Source organism: Plectropomus leopardus, chromosome 5, assembly GCF_008729295.1.
Source record: "Plectropomus leopardus isolate mb chromosome 5, YSFRI_Pleo_2.0, whole genome shotgun sequence".
Classification (NCBI taxonomy): Eukaryota; Metazoa; Chordata; class Actinopteri; order Perciformes; family Serranidae; genus Plectropomus; species Plectropomus leopardus.
In genome coordinates, this window is record NC_056467.1 from 27,100,248 (window position 1) to 27,116,858 (window position 16,611).

The 16,611-nt window shown below is 40.3% G+C and overlaps 2 protein-coding genes across 2 annotated transcripts in view; one reads left to right on the forward strand and one right to left on the reverse strand.

Annotated features, from left to right (window-relative positions):
• Positions 1 to 5,321, reverse strand: slc25a15a (solute carrier family 25 member 15a). The gene is made up of 5 exons (XM_042486997.1): positions 5,192 to 5,321; positions 5,033 to 5,078; positions 4,757 to 4,837; positions 2,502 to 2,760; positions 1 to 82 (listed from the first exon to the last, which is right to left on the reverse strand). Exons 3-5 carry the CDS (start codon positions 4,809 to 4,811, stop codon positions 1 to 3), a joined length of 396 nt encoding a protein of 131 aa, XP_042342931.1. The 5' UTR covers positions 4,812 to 4,837; positions 5,033 to 5,078; positions 5,192 to 5,321.
• Positions 5,322 to 6,715: 1,394 nt separating this feature from the next.
• The window catches only part of foxo1a (forkhead box O1 a), a 28,919-nt gene continuing 19,023 nt past the window's right edge, over positions 6,716 to 16,611 (forward strand). The window contains exon 1 of the mRNA XM_042486281.1: positions 6,716 to 7,783. Within this exon, the coding sequence (XP_042342215.1) occupies positions 7,133 to 7,783 (651 nt within the window). The 5' untranslated portion in view covers positions 6,716 to 7,132. The remainder of the gene's footprint in view (positions 7,784 to 16,611) is intronic.

Sequence of the window (16,611 nt, forward strand, 5' to 3'; positions counted from 1 at the left end):
CTAACCACAAAGCCACCGTGCCGCCCCTACCATGGAGGAGAAGATGGAGGCTAAAGACCCTGCGGATGCCTTCTGAATATCACTGATGAGCAATGATAAGAAGTACAATACAAGTAATAAACAAAAATGGGTTTTTAGCATGTGTACATGAAGGCTACCTGCCTCAGTCTTTAGGGTCGTTTAGAATAATTAAATTTTTAGATGAAAAACATAAATTCCTTCCTATCATAACCACAAATAAGAGGTCATTTGCTCTGCTGACACACAAATGCCGCACATTTACACTAAAGTGCACTAAAGTACACTAAATGGAATCATGTAAATGTACCCTCTACGATTAAATTCCCTGGTCCAGATCTGATAGAATTGTTTTCTATCTCAAAGAGTGCAAACAAAAACCATTCAGTCCACAAAGTCACCTTCTCTGTAAATATCAAGGGACTGGCTCCTGGCTGCACATTCAAAGTGTCTTGGAATAAAGTGCTGTTAAGATTAAGAGTCCATCCCATCTAATATTTTTTGCAACAATTCACAAGACACATGTTGTTCTTTGTCCCAATTTATTTTATCTTCTGGTGCTACTCACTGGAAGTTTGACATGGATATGTTGAGTCACAGCAATGTCAAATATTTGACTAGTAAAGAGGGTTCACATTATAGAAAGGTTTGCTTTTAGATTAAAACAAGTAATCATTTTCAAATTCCCATTTAAAAAAAACATTTATTGAGTTTAAGGGTTATAGTAACAGTTGACACGTCTGTATTGTAAAACTTGTATGAGTTCTATTTCATGGTGCAACTAAGCAATTAATATTGTTTGTGGTTTATCTCACACTTAATATTTAACTAATTGCTTCTCCCTGTTACAGCTGTACGTGTTCTTGTCTGGCTTTCCCTTTAACTCTGCACAGGTAATGCAGCACAGCATTACCTGATGAGGTGCGTTGCTCAGCTAGGAGCACCTGGCCTGGCAAGGAGCTGATAAAGAGCTCCTGTGCCAGCAGCAGAACAGAGGGGCCTCTGGCATGGGGACTGCTTATCTTGCTGCCTATTACTCTGGGATTTTATTGTCTTATTAGCATGTTTTATGTCAATAAGTTTCATGGATTTAATTGTTTTGAAGGTGTCTTTTATGGTTGATTTGGATCAGTGGTGAAGTGTTGTTTTACCCCACTGAGCTTCCCCGTAATGGGGGTCAACAGTCCTCAGAATACCCAAAGATATTATAAATTAAATTAATATATGTTAAAATAGATAAAGTGAGCGCTGCTTGGCTCTAATGACAGGTGTTCTTTGGTAAGACAGGTCAAAGTTCAAAAACACACAAAAAAGTCTCAAATTAATGCACACAACCATTGAGAAAAACAGCCAAGGCACTCCATATTCAGGTAAAATAAGCTCCATATTTCCCTAAAGCATAACTATATAATTAAGCATATGCCCTTTTTCCATTGCTGTTTACAATAATATTTTACAATCTCCTGCAAACTGTCTAACTTTCAAAAGAAATGAATTGTGACGTTTCGGTAACTAGACCTTCATTGGGCAAACTAGTTATCGAAATGTTAAAATAAATATATTTCTTTTGCAAGTTAGACAGTGTGCAGGAGTTTGTCTGCAAACTGTGTCTTACTGGTCCATCTCCTGCTATACACCTGTTTTGAAACAGATGTGCAAGATATTCTTCTGTTTACAATCATATAAAATTGCATGCGAAAGACACCTGGTGCTTCCAGCCCAGCACGGCTCTAAATCTCTAGCTAGACTCTTCTCTTCTGTTGTTCCCAAATGGTGGAACAAACTTCCAAACTCTGTGCGTTCTGCTGAGTCCCTTTCTACTTTTAAGAGACAATTGAAAACTCAATCACCCAAGCACCTAATGATTATCTAGCACTGACAAAGTTTGCGATGTTGTATGTTGACTGTCATCGTAAGTAGTGATACTGAGATTGTTGAATCTCAGATGCTGAGATCGCTACTGGTTATTACTTTGGTTTCAAAAAAAAAAAGGGGGGGGGGGGGGGGCTGTGCGGCACTTCTGCCACTAGACGGCAATACCTGTAACCAATCACACCTGAAGCACTTTTTGCACTTACTAAGAGGTTTTTTTTCCTTAAGTCTAAATTCTTGCTTGTGTTGTACGTCGCTTTGGATAAAAGCGTCTGCTAAATGAAATTGTAGTAATTGTAGAATTGTAGAAAATTATGTCATCACATCTAGTAGTGATGTAGCATTGCACAATAGTGCACCCTGAAATGTTTACTACACAGGGTGTTGACAGGAGAAGCTGCAAGTCATGGAGGACATAGAAGGAAATGTGGAGGAGCTGAGGAAATGTGGATTTTACACTTATGATGAAAGAAAATTCTAAGAAGTCACACTGATGCTCACAGTCCTGCCTAATATTAATATTTTTTATGTTGCTTGTGATGTTGCTCCTCAATATAGCCAGTAATGGAGCTTATCATCGAAACACAAATAAATACAAGGATATGTCAAACCTGAGATCAGCCCCTTTCTCCATCCTAGACACAAAGCGGATGGCATCCTGGCAAAGACCATAACTCAAGAAGAGCACAGCGTTCTCACTGATGTTGGCTATGAGGGCTGGGGTTGTGCCTTTGTAGAGACCACGTAGCCCCGCCTGCCTAAAGGTGGATATGAAGCAGTGGATGAAGCCGCGGTACATGGTGGGGAATGTCTGCATCTTCACCTTTGTGGTGTCAAACGGCTGGCCGCTCAGCACACAAGCTGTCCCACCTGAGGAATGATTTCAAGAGGCGAGAAATGCAACTAATGCCACAACTTATCAGACCAGAAGTGCCCAAAGATGAGGTCCAGGGAGCAGCTGGAACATTTGACATTTTTTTCAGTCATTTTGGTACATTACTTGAATCATCCTTAACATTTGCAAAACAGTAAGTGCATTTATCAAAACAAATCATACAGCAAAAGCCTGTAACTTGCATAAAATCCTTGGTTTCTCTCTCAAAAGAGAGAGAAAGAGAGAGATTTTTATGTTGATGAACATGTCAGTGCCATCAGAAATGTATTGCCATGTTGTCAATATTACAGCACGCTCAGTGTTTTCCAATGTAAACTCTGGTTAAGTAGGGTACATAACATACAGAAATGTATATATGAGAATGTTTGCAAGATATTTGTCAGGATTCAAATTAACAACCTCTTGTACTGTTCACTGAGAGACCATGTTATTGCGATACGAAAAAGAATAGACGGGACTTTTTTAAAGCACTGCATAGCACGAGGGGGAAAAATGTGAGAGAAATGTAAACATAGGAAATACCCCTTAGGGCAGAGCTGTACATGTAGCGCTGAAGCTGAGAGCTTTTTACAGAGCTGGTTAATCACTGGTTTATCTAATGCTTCACACATTCACCTTCAATAAGTCAAGATTAATTTAAGAGAAATTAATCATTTTTTCAAAATAAGTCTAATAGCATTATGTTGAAAATATGTTTTACAGATTATGACAACTGTTCCACCATTTTGCATGTAGGCCTAATGACTTGTGCAATGAACCGACAGACCTTTTTCCCACTAAAGACATTTTGACATGTCACAACAGGAAAAGCACAGGTGTAAATAGTGAAATGAATGATGACTAAATCCCATTTCCCATGTAGCTCCTTTGATTTCAATGTCCTGGTCTTGTGCATGCTGGCTAACTGTACCTCTCAATAGAGCACAGGCATTGTTAGTGTTATTTGTATTGTGTGTTATTGTAGTGCTTTTGCTACAGTGACAATCTAAAATGTCTACTGTGAGAAGGGCCAATAGCTAGATGTTTTGTGCGGTAAGACCACTCAACAGAGAAGCTGCATAATGCCTTTTGATCAACATGTGCATAAGCATTTGCAGTTGTTCAAAAGAGAAATTGCTTTTATGATGTGCAACAGTGACTAGATGATGTGAAGGGTGAACAAGTGTTTTTGAGAATTTCAGTCATGATCTGTGAAATGCACCAGTGCAACTGAGAAAAACTGTCCTGTCATGCTTCATCAACTAGATGCACATACAGCACACAGACCCACTGTGTCGGGGAGATTTAGTCTTCAAAAACATGACTTTGTAGATACATAAATATGTTTCTCAACTAATGATCTGTTCTGCACACACCACATCTATTGTATGCCGGTCAGTCCTGGAAGAAAGAACCCCGCTCAGTTGCTCTTCCAGAGGTTTCTACCATTTTTCCCAGTGACCTTTTTTTAGGAGTCTCTGTTTATCTGCTGTGACGGTCCAAGGACAGAGGAATGTCATATGCTGTAAAGCCCTCTGAGGCAAACTGAGATTTGTGATATTGGGCTTAAATAAAACTGAAATAAACTAATGCTGCTGACCTCATGACTTCTCCCTGTGCAAAGCTAAACTGTTCTCTCTTACTCCTAAATAGAGGGGGCATCATTCTTTAAAATATTATCAAAAGAGAATCACAAGTTTGTTTCTGGATCTTTAGCAAGCCATCATCTAAATACAGTTTAAGTATTATTTATAATACAATATTTACAATAGTTATACATAAAAACTGAGATCAAACACAGAAGCCATTTTTTCTCCAAGAAACTGAAACTTGTTTCTGCAGTAGATGGAGGGGCAGCGGTGGAAGTAACACAGTGGAAACCCAGGAAGAAAAACTGTTATTTGCGCATGCATTGGATAATAGTTAACATTTTAAAAAGTAAAATATCATCCTTTAAGTCATTGAGGATCACTGGTCTAAACAGTAACTCACCTGCTGCTCCAGCCAAGAAATCGATAATCGCCTGGATTATGGGATGTGGAGCCATGATGGTTCGTAAAAAAAATTGTGTTCCTGAAAAATTACGCCATGTATCAACTGTGGCATCATTTTCACATACAAAGACAAACGTGTAAGTATCTGTAAATCAGTCACTAATCTGCGAAAATATAAATCTAAAAACTTAAAGAACAATAAAGTCACAATCGAATCGGTCCTGAAGACTAACAGGCACAAGACTGGAAGATTAAATACAGTATTTCTGCTCACCTGAAGTCTCCTTGGTGTGCTGTGTGCCACTCGTTCTGAGCGTAATCTATGTCTCCCACCCAAAAAGAAACAGTGAAAACATTTATTGCACTACAGGCTGTCACCTTGCACATGGACACAATATGAGCTAGACCTTATTGAATAGACAAAGTTACCTACACACTACCACATAATAGGTTTCCATATGAGCATCACCGTACGCAAAAATGTTGCTTTGTTGGAAGCAGGAAAGTGTTTAAATCTACTTTAATTTCACCCATGCCTTGGGAGTTTGTCTTTCTGTACTTCCGCTTTCTTAAAAACGTCTTGTGAAACTTCTTTGCGGATTGCGACAGGGCTCGCCTGCCGTGCGTAAAACTGTGCACTTTACGCACACAAAGCGAGTAAGGAGTTGCGTCAAGCTGTCCAGGGGGAGTCAAAATAATTCAGGGAAACATATATTAATCAGATCCACGTACTTTCTGTATTTAAAATAACTTTTAACATCTGATGGCACTGCTGGGATTTTTATTATATCTTTGTTGACTTATCTTTTCTTTGAATGATTCATTAGTCGATTTAAACGCAATTTATTTCATTTTGAAACTAACAGATATGTTCTACGTTTTTGACCTAGAGTGGCTTTGTACTGTTGATGTGGTTGGAACAAAGATAGCCTGCTGCATATCTTAATATTTCATTTGATAGCCAATAAGTTACAGCATGGAGTAGCTGATAAGTAAATGGAGCAAAAAAAGCACACACAAACAAACATGTATTTTGGTGTATGTTTTCTGTCACGGTTACTAAATAGAAAGCTAAATGCGGAAGAAATGCTGTTCGTGTCTGGCTGTAATACCTCACACTCGCCACAAGATGGTGATGAAGTCCATATTTGGCTGAGGACAAGTTGACAGCTCTTGGTTTAACAAGCTGTCCACCTACAACTGAAGACAGAAACGGTTTTGTGGAATTCATTTAGCACTATTCATTATTATTATTATTATTATTATTATCATTATTATTAAGCAGCGATATTTATAGCTGGATTACCCCGTGTTTCGAGAGATTTTATCTAGAAGTGCTATGTTTTTGTTTAGGTTTGTAAACACTCAAAACTACTTAAAATGACTACGCGCTATGATTATTGGCTACAGCAGCTGAAGCAGCAGTAATAGTATTTATGTGAATCATTTGTATAGAAAATGTCAAAGCCTACTCACAAGGAGTGGTGTGGGGTTGCTGCCTCAAATGTAAGTTGTACATGAAAAAGTATTACTGTCATATCATATGGGATATTTATTTTATCAGATAAATTATACCAAAACTATGTTTGACCCCACTGAATTAATCATTTAGGCTGTGAAATGAGAAGATATTGTCACATGACTTACATTTTATCAACGGCATGACAAAAACAAAGTCTAAGTCTTTACATCCAAACACAGACATGTAGTGAAAAGTGCTCTATTAGATATTACCACAACTCCCCAGATGTAACGTGAAAAATATTAGGCTGCATTTAGTTTTGAAATAAATTACCGGTGGTATTATACATTTTTACTGAGAGAGAAACAAAGCTGATAGAGAAAAGTTTTTTTTTTTTGCTCATCAGATTGGATGTTTACTAGACGAAAAAATGAAAACAAGGACCATTTTTTCATCCAACTCTTTTGATGCCGTTCATTGGAGCTCCTCTGCTGTCAATCAGATGTGGGCGGTGTCAGCTGACAAACGATACTTCCAGTAAGTCCTCACATGCTGTACAACACAGAGAGTCAACAGGCTGGACGGCGCGCACACGGAACATCACTACGAGAGGATAACAAAAACAAAGCAGCGGCTCACACACCGTGGACACTCACACAACTTTTTTTTTTTTTTTTTTTTACAGGAAAGTCCTTTTTAAAAACCGACTTTTTATGATTGTTTACACATATTTTTACCGGCTTGGGATGTGACTTTCAGAGCAGACTTTGCGCCCAGGCGGAGCACCGTTTTCCCGGACAGATTTATCTCGTGCTCGCGCACATTTCAGAGGCGAAGTTGAGACTTTTTCGGGGCGACAGGTTCGTCGCATTTACGTGACATTGTAACACTTGGCGCCGTCACCTCTCGACCATGGCGGAAGCGGCTCAGCAGCCACACCTGGTGGAAATCGACCCGGATTTTGAGCCCCTGTCACGGCCCCGGTCGTGCACTTGGCCTTTGCCCCGACCTGAGTTCATCAACCCGGGAGACTCCAACACGTCCTCGCCGGTGCCGTCTGTGAAGCAGGAGCCCACCGGCAACGAGTTCATCAACAACTTGAGCCTGCTGGAGGAGACCGAGGACTTCACGGAGCAGAAGCCTGTCATCCTGTGCACCGATTTCCAGTGTCAAGAGAACTGCGTCCACCAGCAACCTCCACAGCAGCAGCAGCAGCAGCAGCAACATCAGCAACAACATCAGCAGCAGCACCCGAACCCGCAACTCCCGCATCAGCATCAGCAGCAGCAGCAGCAGCAGCAGCAGCAGGTGCCTCTGCTCTCCTCCCCGGTCGGATCGTCGTCCTCAGCGGCCGCGGCTGCAGCTGCCGCCGCTGCCCAGAGGAAGAGCAGCTCCTCCCGGCGAAACGCATGGGGGAATATGTCATATGCAGACCTCATAACCAAAGCTATCGAAAGTTCTCCCGAGAACAGACTAACTCTGTCTCAGATTTATGACTGGATGGTGAAGAGTGTGCCTTATTTCAAGGACAAGGGAGACAGCAACAGCTCTGCAGGCTGGAAGGTACGTTTGTTTTTCTTCTGTTTTGGTAGTTTTATTCAGAAGATACGTTGTGCGTAAGAGTGTGGAAGGTTACAGCATGGCTCATTGCTGCTGATTGTGCCTGACGCAGCAGCTGCCTGTGCCAGATCTCTTACAAAGTTTTCCAGAGGAGAGTTTTAGTTTCTGTGGCACTGAACGCTGACAGGGACTTCATTGTGTTGTATATGTTTTAATCTCCCGCGGTATTACTGTAATATCCCTCCAGGGGAGTCCTAGCTTCTCTGTGGCGTCCAATAGTCAGTTTACTATAAATGCATTATCAGAGTTCTTTATTCTTTATCTCCATCTGTAGGCGACTTTATTTCATTCTTTTCATTTTATTTACACTTTATTTCATCAGAAAAAAAACCTCTTGAGATCAAAAATGTCTTTTCCAAGAGTGTCCTGGCCAAGACAGGCAGCAACATAAGTTACTGGTACAAAACACAGGACAAAAAATAGGCTACAAAATCGAAATATACAACTCAAAACAGACAATATAAAAAACAAAAAGAACAGGAAATGAAGTTCCTCTAAGGAAGGACCAAAAAGTATGGTAATATATGCTACAAGTAAACCATTAAAACAATAAAATATAAAAAACCCAGCAAAGATTCACCCTGACATTGGCATTAGAAGGTGACATACAAAAGTCTTGCAACAGTGCTTTGAAACGGCCTAGAGGAACCAGTGAGCACAGCTTGTCAAGTCCTTGTCTCTTCTGCAAGGAGATCTATTTGGATAACATTAGGGTCTTAAATTTTTTCCTACACTGACAGAAGAGCATGCATAAATCTGTGGAGTTGTTGATCATTTGCTCCATGGTCTTGTGAAACCATGTCCCTGTTAATTGTCATCCATCCAGTTCATGGCAATTCAGTAAACTGGCCAATTGCCACCATGACCTCCGACAGTCATCTGACTTCTCCCTGCAGTATGTGATTTATATGAGTCTGCTGACTCAACAGGGTTTTTTTTCTTTTTGCCTTATTGCTTCCCTCAGTGTGCTTTTCGAAAATGCTTTGACTTCTGGCATAGACAGCTCCTCTCTCTGAGGGTACTATAAAATTTATGATAGATTTTAAGGCTAAATCACAGTTTTTCATATTATTGAGTGTGCCTTGAATGAAACTGTGTTTGGATGTGTTGTAAGGAGATACCAGAAGCATTCATGTGTCCTGGAAACAGTCCAAAACATTACACAAGAGGGAGACTTAAAATTTCTGATGTGGTGTGGCAAGCCCTCCCACTGAACACTATTGAAGGGCGTAAACCTCCCTTTGGGGACACATAGTTTTAGTGGTGTCTGACAGTAAATTGATGACAGTCTACTCTCCCAGCGGGAAATCATATTAAGCCTGCATTCACACATGGAGAGATTTATTATGGCTTCCCTCTGTTATAGGCTGTCTGGGGTTGCCAGTGAAATTTAAAGCAGTTGTGTGGAGGCTTTTTTGTCCTCCCCTTTCAGAGCAGGCTCCCATGTTTGAATCATGTGACACATTCATGTCAGGCACAAACTGAGAATTTCTTGTTTTTAGTTTTAAATGAATCACATAGACAGATACAAAAGATAATAATTCAGTCACAATTTTATAATTTTCCATTTTGCTTTTTTTTTGTTTTTAAAGTTGACTGTGCACAAATTTTCAGCGACGCCCTGCTTCATAATCATCCATTTGACCGCAGTGTTTATAAAACGCGCAGAACTTGTGTTGAGCTGTCAAATGTAGTCCTGTCAGTCAAATTATATGAGAGTGGAAAAACCGCATCAGTGTGGTGAAATATACCCAGTAAACAAAGCATACACTGAACACGTGTTGCTGGGGTGGTGGTGATGCTGTCCAGGTTGTTCCTTAAAGGAAAAGCAACATTTCCTATCATTTATTCATCAGAATACATGGATACTTTAAAAGGTTGAGCATCTGTCCTGCTCTTTGGGTTGTTATGATTTATAGGCAAGCTGCTTTTAACTTAAAACATGCTTTTCTGATCACTCCATTAACCAGAGTGGCACACAAATCGAACTCTGAGTGTGCACAGTGTGTGTGTGTGTGTGTGTGTGTGTGTGTGAGAGAGAGAGAGAGAGAGAGAGAGTGTGTGTGTGTGTGTGTCTCGGTTATGCTTACCAATACAGGGTCGCTTCTACAATAATATGCCCTCCGTTGACATTTTTGCCCAATTAGGTAAAGATGCTTTTAATCAGTGAGCATAGAAGAATTTACACTATTAATAGGGATGCATTGGTGTGGGAAATTTAAAGTGAATGGACCCCAGGATAATTATCTGTAAGTTTGTGGAAACTAATGGGGATTCGAAAAAAGAATCTATAGGCAGCGTGTGGTAATGTGACACCTCGAAAACACACTCACACAGCACTAGTCTCTGAGAGTCTGAGGTTGCGGCATTTTGGAGGAAAAAAATCAGGACTGATGTTGAATTTAGAACCATCTTTCCCATTGTTATTTTTTAATACTATGTAATAAATTGATGAGAAAGTCTTGTCAGGTGGCCACAGGAGTGTCAAAGGTATCCGGCACCTCATAACCATGAAACACGGCAATGAGTATGAAACATGGCTGTGATCAACACTCTCTCACTGGTTACAGTGTAATTGGGAAGTTATTATATAGCAGAGTGTACTCAAGACAAGTGACTGCAACCCTAACCCAAACAAAAGTAGATCATTTACATTTTGCAAAGCATGCAGCAGAGTCACACTGACAAAGACTGAGAGCCTGTCTCTGTGTCCTCATGATTTACGAAAAATAAACACAAGTTCTTAGCATTTTTCTGTTTAACAGTTATTGTGATTGCAGCTCGGAGAGGGGCGCTCAGCCACAGCCTGGGCTCGCTGCTTATCCTGCCATGTTGGGGGTGTAGACTGAGTAATACTGTGGGAAAGCAAAGTGCCATTCACTGCTGCGAGGGGAGTTATTCATAGAGCTCCCCTTGGTTTCATACAGGGGGGCTATCACACATTGTCTCTTCAGAGCGAGCTTACTTATGAGCCGGGGCGAGAGCCAGAGTGGAGCTGAGGAAACATGACAATGTGAAATGGTAATTTTGCGGCTAGCCATGTGTTTTATTGTTGTGTTTTTCTTCTCAAATGGCCTCTTGATATAAAAAGTAATTTCCAGATGGCTTAATTCATTCATTAGTAATTAACTCCTTGATTTTCTCAATTTAAAAGTTGCTGAAATACACATATTATCAAGTATAGCTTTTTCATGTCCGCCTGCCTTGTTATATTCTGTCTCGACTGAGGTGACATGACTAATTGGAAACAGAGAAGTATGCAAATTGTGTGGCAAACCTCATTCCAAAGGCAGCAGCTTTGCAAAATTACTCAAGACATTTAAACAAAAGATCTCAAAACGATTAACTATCAACCTTCGATTTTGACTGAACCTTCAAGAAAGAATCAAACCACCTTAGGGAGTGCTGTATGTGTTCTGTGGTTTGTGGAAATATTGGGCAGATTTGCTGGTTGCACATGAGGTCAAAAGTGAAGTTTGTGGTGGCTCCTTTTGTGCTGTAAGACAGTGATTATGATGACAGAGGTCACGACACGATTGCTTTGTTTCTAGGCACCAGTGAGTGTTAAACACCCTCACACATTGATCGTAAATCACTTTAGGTTGAGTCTTTTTAAAGTTAAAAGGGATCATTTCTCTGTGTCACTGATCTCTGTGAGCAGATGGGGCTCTCCTGAAGGGAACGGGTTGCAGCACATGAAGTTTTCATTAATCTGTGATTAAGGCTGTCTGCTCTGTAATTGTTTGACTCCGAGCTCGTTTCACAGCGCTGCTGATCCTCCACATTCGGTCGTGTCTGAACTGAGTCATGACAGCCTCCACACTTCTCGGGCCGTCTGCGACAGTGTGAATTTTGAGGACAGTTGTGCCAGGTGGGACCAGCTTGGAGAAGCGCTCCAAGTGGACTGGACACTGGCCCTGGCACAGGGCGCCATCCAACAGGAAGACGAACAGATGGCGCAAATTATGTATTACCAAACCTCTCTTCAGAGCTGATTACTTATTTTTAATAATGTCCCGTTCCCATTTTTCTTTATTTCACACCATAAAATGGTAAATGGATTGCACTTATTTTTTTTTATTTTGCACTTTTCTTGACTTAGCAACCACTCAGAGTGATTAACAACACAAGCTAGCATTCACACATTCACACAAACACACACACGTGCACACACACACACACACACACACACACACACACACACACACACACACACGCACACACACACACACACATTGATACGCTGGTGGTGGCAAAGGCTATCATTGCAAGATGCCACCTGCTCATCAATAACATGCACACACACTCATAGCTATTTCGGATTCAGTATCTTGCCCAAGAACACTTCGACATGAGTATCCTTGGGCAAGATGTAGACTGGGAGGGCCAGGGATTGAACCGCCGCACTTTTGATTAGTATTGCAAAAAATGTTTCAGGACACACACAAATTGTACACACTCATTATGACAGTACAATATATACAGTGCACACACATCTTTGGATACCTAACAAACTCTGTTCTCTCTTGTATTTCTCCAGCACACGTACGTCACCGCATGATAAATATTTGGTTTCAGCCAGTGGAGCTGGACTGCTCAGGTGCTCTTTGATGTCAGTATCGAGATCAATTCGGTCAGAGGTTTTCTCTGTACACGGTGCTCTCTTGACCTGAAATTCCTCAACCTACGCTGGTAAACACTCCCACGGATCTCAAAACAAACTTTGCCGGAGCAGACAAACATGTAGGTCCGAGCAGATTGTACAGCAAGTGACACTAGGGTCATTACCATGTAAATGCCCCCATTGACTCCAATCCCTCTTAGTCTTACAGTAAACACAGGAGGTATCACCGAAAGGGGAGCCTCAGATAGGTCGTGTAGCTAGTCAAGATATGAGTGTGTGTGGAATACATCTCTGATTTGTAACCAGGTCATGGATGCCAGGGACCTGAATAAATCTTACCCCGGCTTTGTAATTGCAGGTTTCCAGAGCATTTCAATCTTGCATTGACAAATAAATGCATTAGAAAACAGTAGAACATCTAACCCTTTGAAACCTGAGCATACTGGCTTGATTTCTTTCAAAAACAAGGGAAGAGGGTGACAAGCAGCTTAACAAGAAATGGCCCAAAAATGAGCACTTAGTAAAAAGTTACAGGAAAATTACCTGAAAATTAAAGTTAAGTAAAAACTAACCAAAAGAAAATGACCTCAAAAAAGTGCTAAAAAATATTATTTTTTTCTATGTCTGTATTATGATTTTAAATATATAGTTTTCTGGGCATTTTCCCTAGTATTCTTTTTTATGATATTTATTTGATAGTACCCCCTAGCTAATTTTCAGGTGATTTCCTTGTCACCTTTTTCTAATTTTTTAGCAGCATTTTTTTATCACATTCTTGAAAGAGCTTATACCAAACCACACCAATTTTAAATCAATTTTCTCAGGTTTCAGAGGTTTAAATGCTAGTAAAAGGCATCTGAATGCAGCACAAGAAAACTGATGATCCAGGTGTCAAAGGGTTAACTATATTATGTAACAATCTTTCAGCTAAAGGTTAAATTATAGCAATTTAAAATATTATAGATAAAATGAAGCAACATGGATGCCACATTGGTTTCAATAGTGTAGCACAATCACTGCAGTTTGACAGATTTCTGTTGTTTTGTTGCAGTATATGTTGCTCGGCAACTTAAACATCAGATTTAAGGTAATTCTAACAACTTTCACTTTAACTGAGTGTCATGTCTTTGAGTCGCATTGTGCACCTGTTTTGTCTCATTAGCTTTAAATTTAGATGATTTAACTTTCCTAACAGATTATTTTTGAGTGAGTATGCAGAAGTGTCTGTAATTGCTGTTATCTAAGATATTTTTTCGCATTCACCTTAGGAATACTGCTTAAAGAAATACAGAAGCTAAGAATTAAGGTGTCCTTATCCTGAATCTGCATAGAGCTGGCTGTACTTTGTCACCAATCACAAACTGTGTGTTTTTTTGGCTCTGAAAGTGTATTAGTAGGACAGGGAGCAGGACAGAACAGCAGTCCTCCTGTTTGTACTGGTTCAACACACACCACACACACACATACACACACCTCTCACCCCCCTGAGGCAGTCGAGGAGTCCAACCTTGGCGTTGCCCCAAGACATGAGGGGCAGCTGTGTTTCTCAGGCAAAGAGCTGGAGGAGCTCTCCTCACCCTCCTCCCCATTTCCTGCCTGCTCCGCCTGCCTCTCCATTCCTGGTTTTCTGCCTCTGCACAAAGCAGGGCACACTTAATGTTGTGAGGGGTTACTGCCCCCCCCCCCCCCCCCCCCCCCCCAAACCCTGAGAAGCTAACCGCTACTGTCTTCAGAGAAAAATTAAGAGATAAAGACAGATAGAGAGAGAGGAGCAGAGACCCAGAATGCTCGAAGTTCAGACTGGGTGACACTTGTTAGGAGTTGCATAACAAGACATTTACTGGAATCAGGGAGCCGCAGGCCAAAGTCTGGTGCCACTGGTTAGTCAGCGGAACTGTGAGGCACTGTGTTAGAGATATGTGGGACGCTAGTCTCCTGTGTGTGTATTTGTGTGTGTGTGTGTGTGTGTGTGTGTGTGCGTGTGCACATAAACCTGGGCCTCATAATTAAAGCCCTGCTGCTGGCAGATGCACAGACACGATGGCAGACAGACAGACAGGCCGACACAGGGAACATTCCTGCACAGGCTTTTATATCTTTCTTATTGTGGCGTGATATTCTGACTTTCCTTCTCTTCCCAGTTGATTTTAATCCAGTATCTCCTCACAACTGCCTGCATCTTCGCTTTCCATACCGCTTAGAGCTTTGATGTGTTGAATCACCATAACTGGCACTCTACTGGTGTTAAATAGCAGCTGAGTATTTATGAACGTAGTCAGTTTATGCTCTCTGATGTTGATCAGCTAATAGACAAAATGTCGACGCCATAGCACACTTTGAATGATCATCCCCTCATTTGCATAATGAAGAAGAAATGTGTAAAGAAAATAATACAAAAATGAATCAGTTAGGGAAATAAAAGGAAATATAATACAAAAATGCATTAAAAATAAATGAATACATTTAAAAATTGAAAATAAATACATTCAAAATTTCATAAAACATAAATTAAATAGAAAATTAAATAGGAAAGTAAACAGGGTTTAATACAAAGGTAAATAAAATAGGAAATGAAAACAGGAATATTTATGTCATATTTTATCAATTAATAAATTCCTACATCACCTGCTGTGTAAGACGTCCTGCCAGCACTGCAGTAATGATTATTTTCATGATCAGTTGACTGTTGTTGATTGTTTATTCCATAAATTTTTGAGTCGATTATGTCAAAAAGTTCAAAAACTAAAAGACTAGTTAAGAACCAGTGAATATCTTTTTTTTTTGATGAATGACTTATTGGTCAAAGTGTTCTGCTGAACTGACTGTTTCAGCATACTAAGATCAAGTCGTTCAGGTGTTTTTGGGAACAGCATGGAAAAAAATGTAATGCAGATGAGTAAAACATATTGTCACATTCAAAGACATGTAACTGTGCTCATACACACTGATTTTATTGGGCAACAGTGTGAAGCCTCCCCACAGATTATTTCACAACCTCGTGTTGTCCTTCTGTCCTGCTCCACATTTGTTTATGTCTCAGCGCCGGCGTTAGCACTCTCTGTTGTTGTCTGTCTTCTACAGAGAAACATTTTGGGATATTAATGACTCAAACCTCAACAGACTGAAATAAAAAAGAAAGCAGGTCAGTGTGGCACAGCAGGGATATCAAATGGTGTTTATGTCTGTGTGTGGTACACGTGTTTATTTATGGATCTTTGCATTCTGTAGCTATGAAGTCACATCACTTCAACCTCAAATGAGTATTGACAGTTGATTCCACTTGCTGGCGCAGTCTGGGTCATTGTTTCACAGTAACAGCATGCCCAGAGTGCTATGGGACAAAGCCATCGGGCAATGACAGAAGCTGTCAGACACATACCACACACACGGGTTCATGTCTGTTTGAGTCAAAGAGGCTTCAGATTCAGTTGGGTCATTGCTGTGCTGAGTTGCAAACACAATGAATTTCTTCGCTGAAATATTCCAGAAATATGCAGAACTGAGGTAATGTGCAAGTTTTACATTAAGGTGGCAATAATTTCTGTTACTCCATAGAACAAAACCAAATTGTGTCTACAGGGGGTTGATTTGCTTTTTGGTGTCCAACAGAAGTTAGTCAAGGTTTTTTTCTGCGTCAAGAAGAACTTTCTTGCATCGATCCGAGCCACCAATGAGAAACTTTTGACAGCTGAAAAAAAACATCTTTCATATTAAAATGTATGATTGTGTAATGAGTTTCAGTGCTTGTCAGTGCAGAAAAAGAAAATTTGGTTCTATTATACAGCTGTTGATTTGGATCTTTCTGAAATCCTTTCATATAGATTTAGATTTTAATAATATTTCAATGAAACTCCAGTTTTTGTAGTTGGATTCGTTGGAGATTTAGAGCTCAATGAAAGCTACCAACTTTGAACCAGTTTTCTAAAACTGATGAAAGTTATGTTAACCATTTAATTTGAGCATGATCTACTAAAACTATCTGTTTACTGAGCTGAGGAAAAATTGCTAACTAAACCATAAGTGATCATTTCAGCCTCAGTTAGTGGCACAGCTGTTGCTGCAGCTGGTAACTTCAGACTTTGGGAGCCTTTATCGTGCTGGAAAGGACCCAGGAAAATCCCAGTAAAGTGCCCCTTTCATTTAGTGA

What these genes read in the sequence shown, in the direction of transcription:
- slc25a15a (XM_042486997.1), bottom strand. Translation starts at nt 4,811, where the DNA reads ATGGCTCCACATCCCATAATCCAGGCGATTATCGATTTCTTGGCTGGA. An exon ending in TTTCTTGGCTGGAGCAGCAG is followed by an intron (nt 2,761 to 4,756) that starts GTGAGTTACTGT and finishes ATCATTCCTCAG; the next exon opens with GTGGGACAGCTTGTGTGCTG. An exon ending in GAGAAAGGGGCTGATCTCAG is followed by an intron (nt 83 to 2,501) that starts GTTTGACATATC and finishes ATTGCTCATCAG; the next exon opens with TGATATTCAGAAGGCATCCG.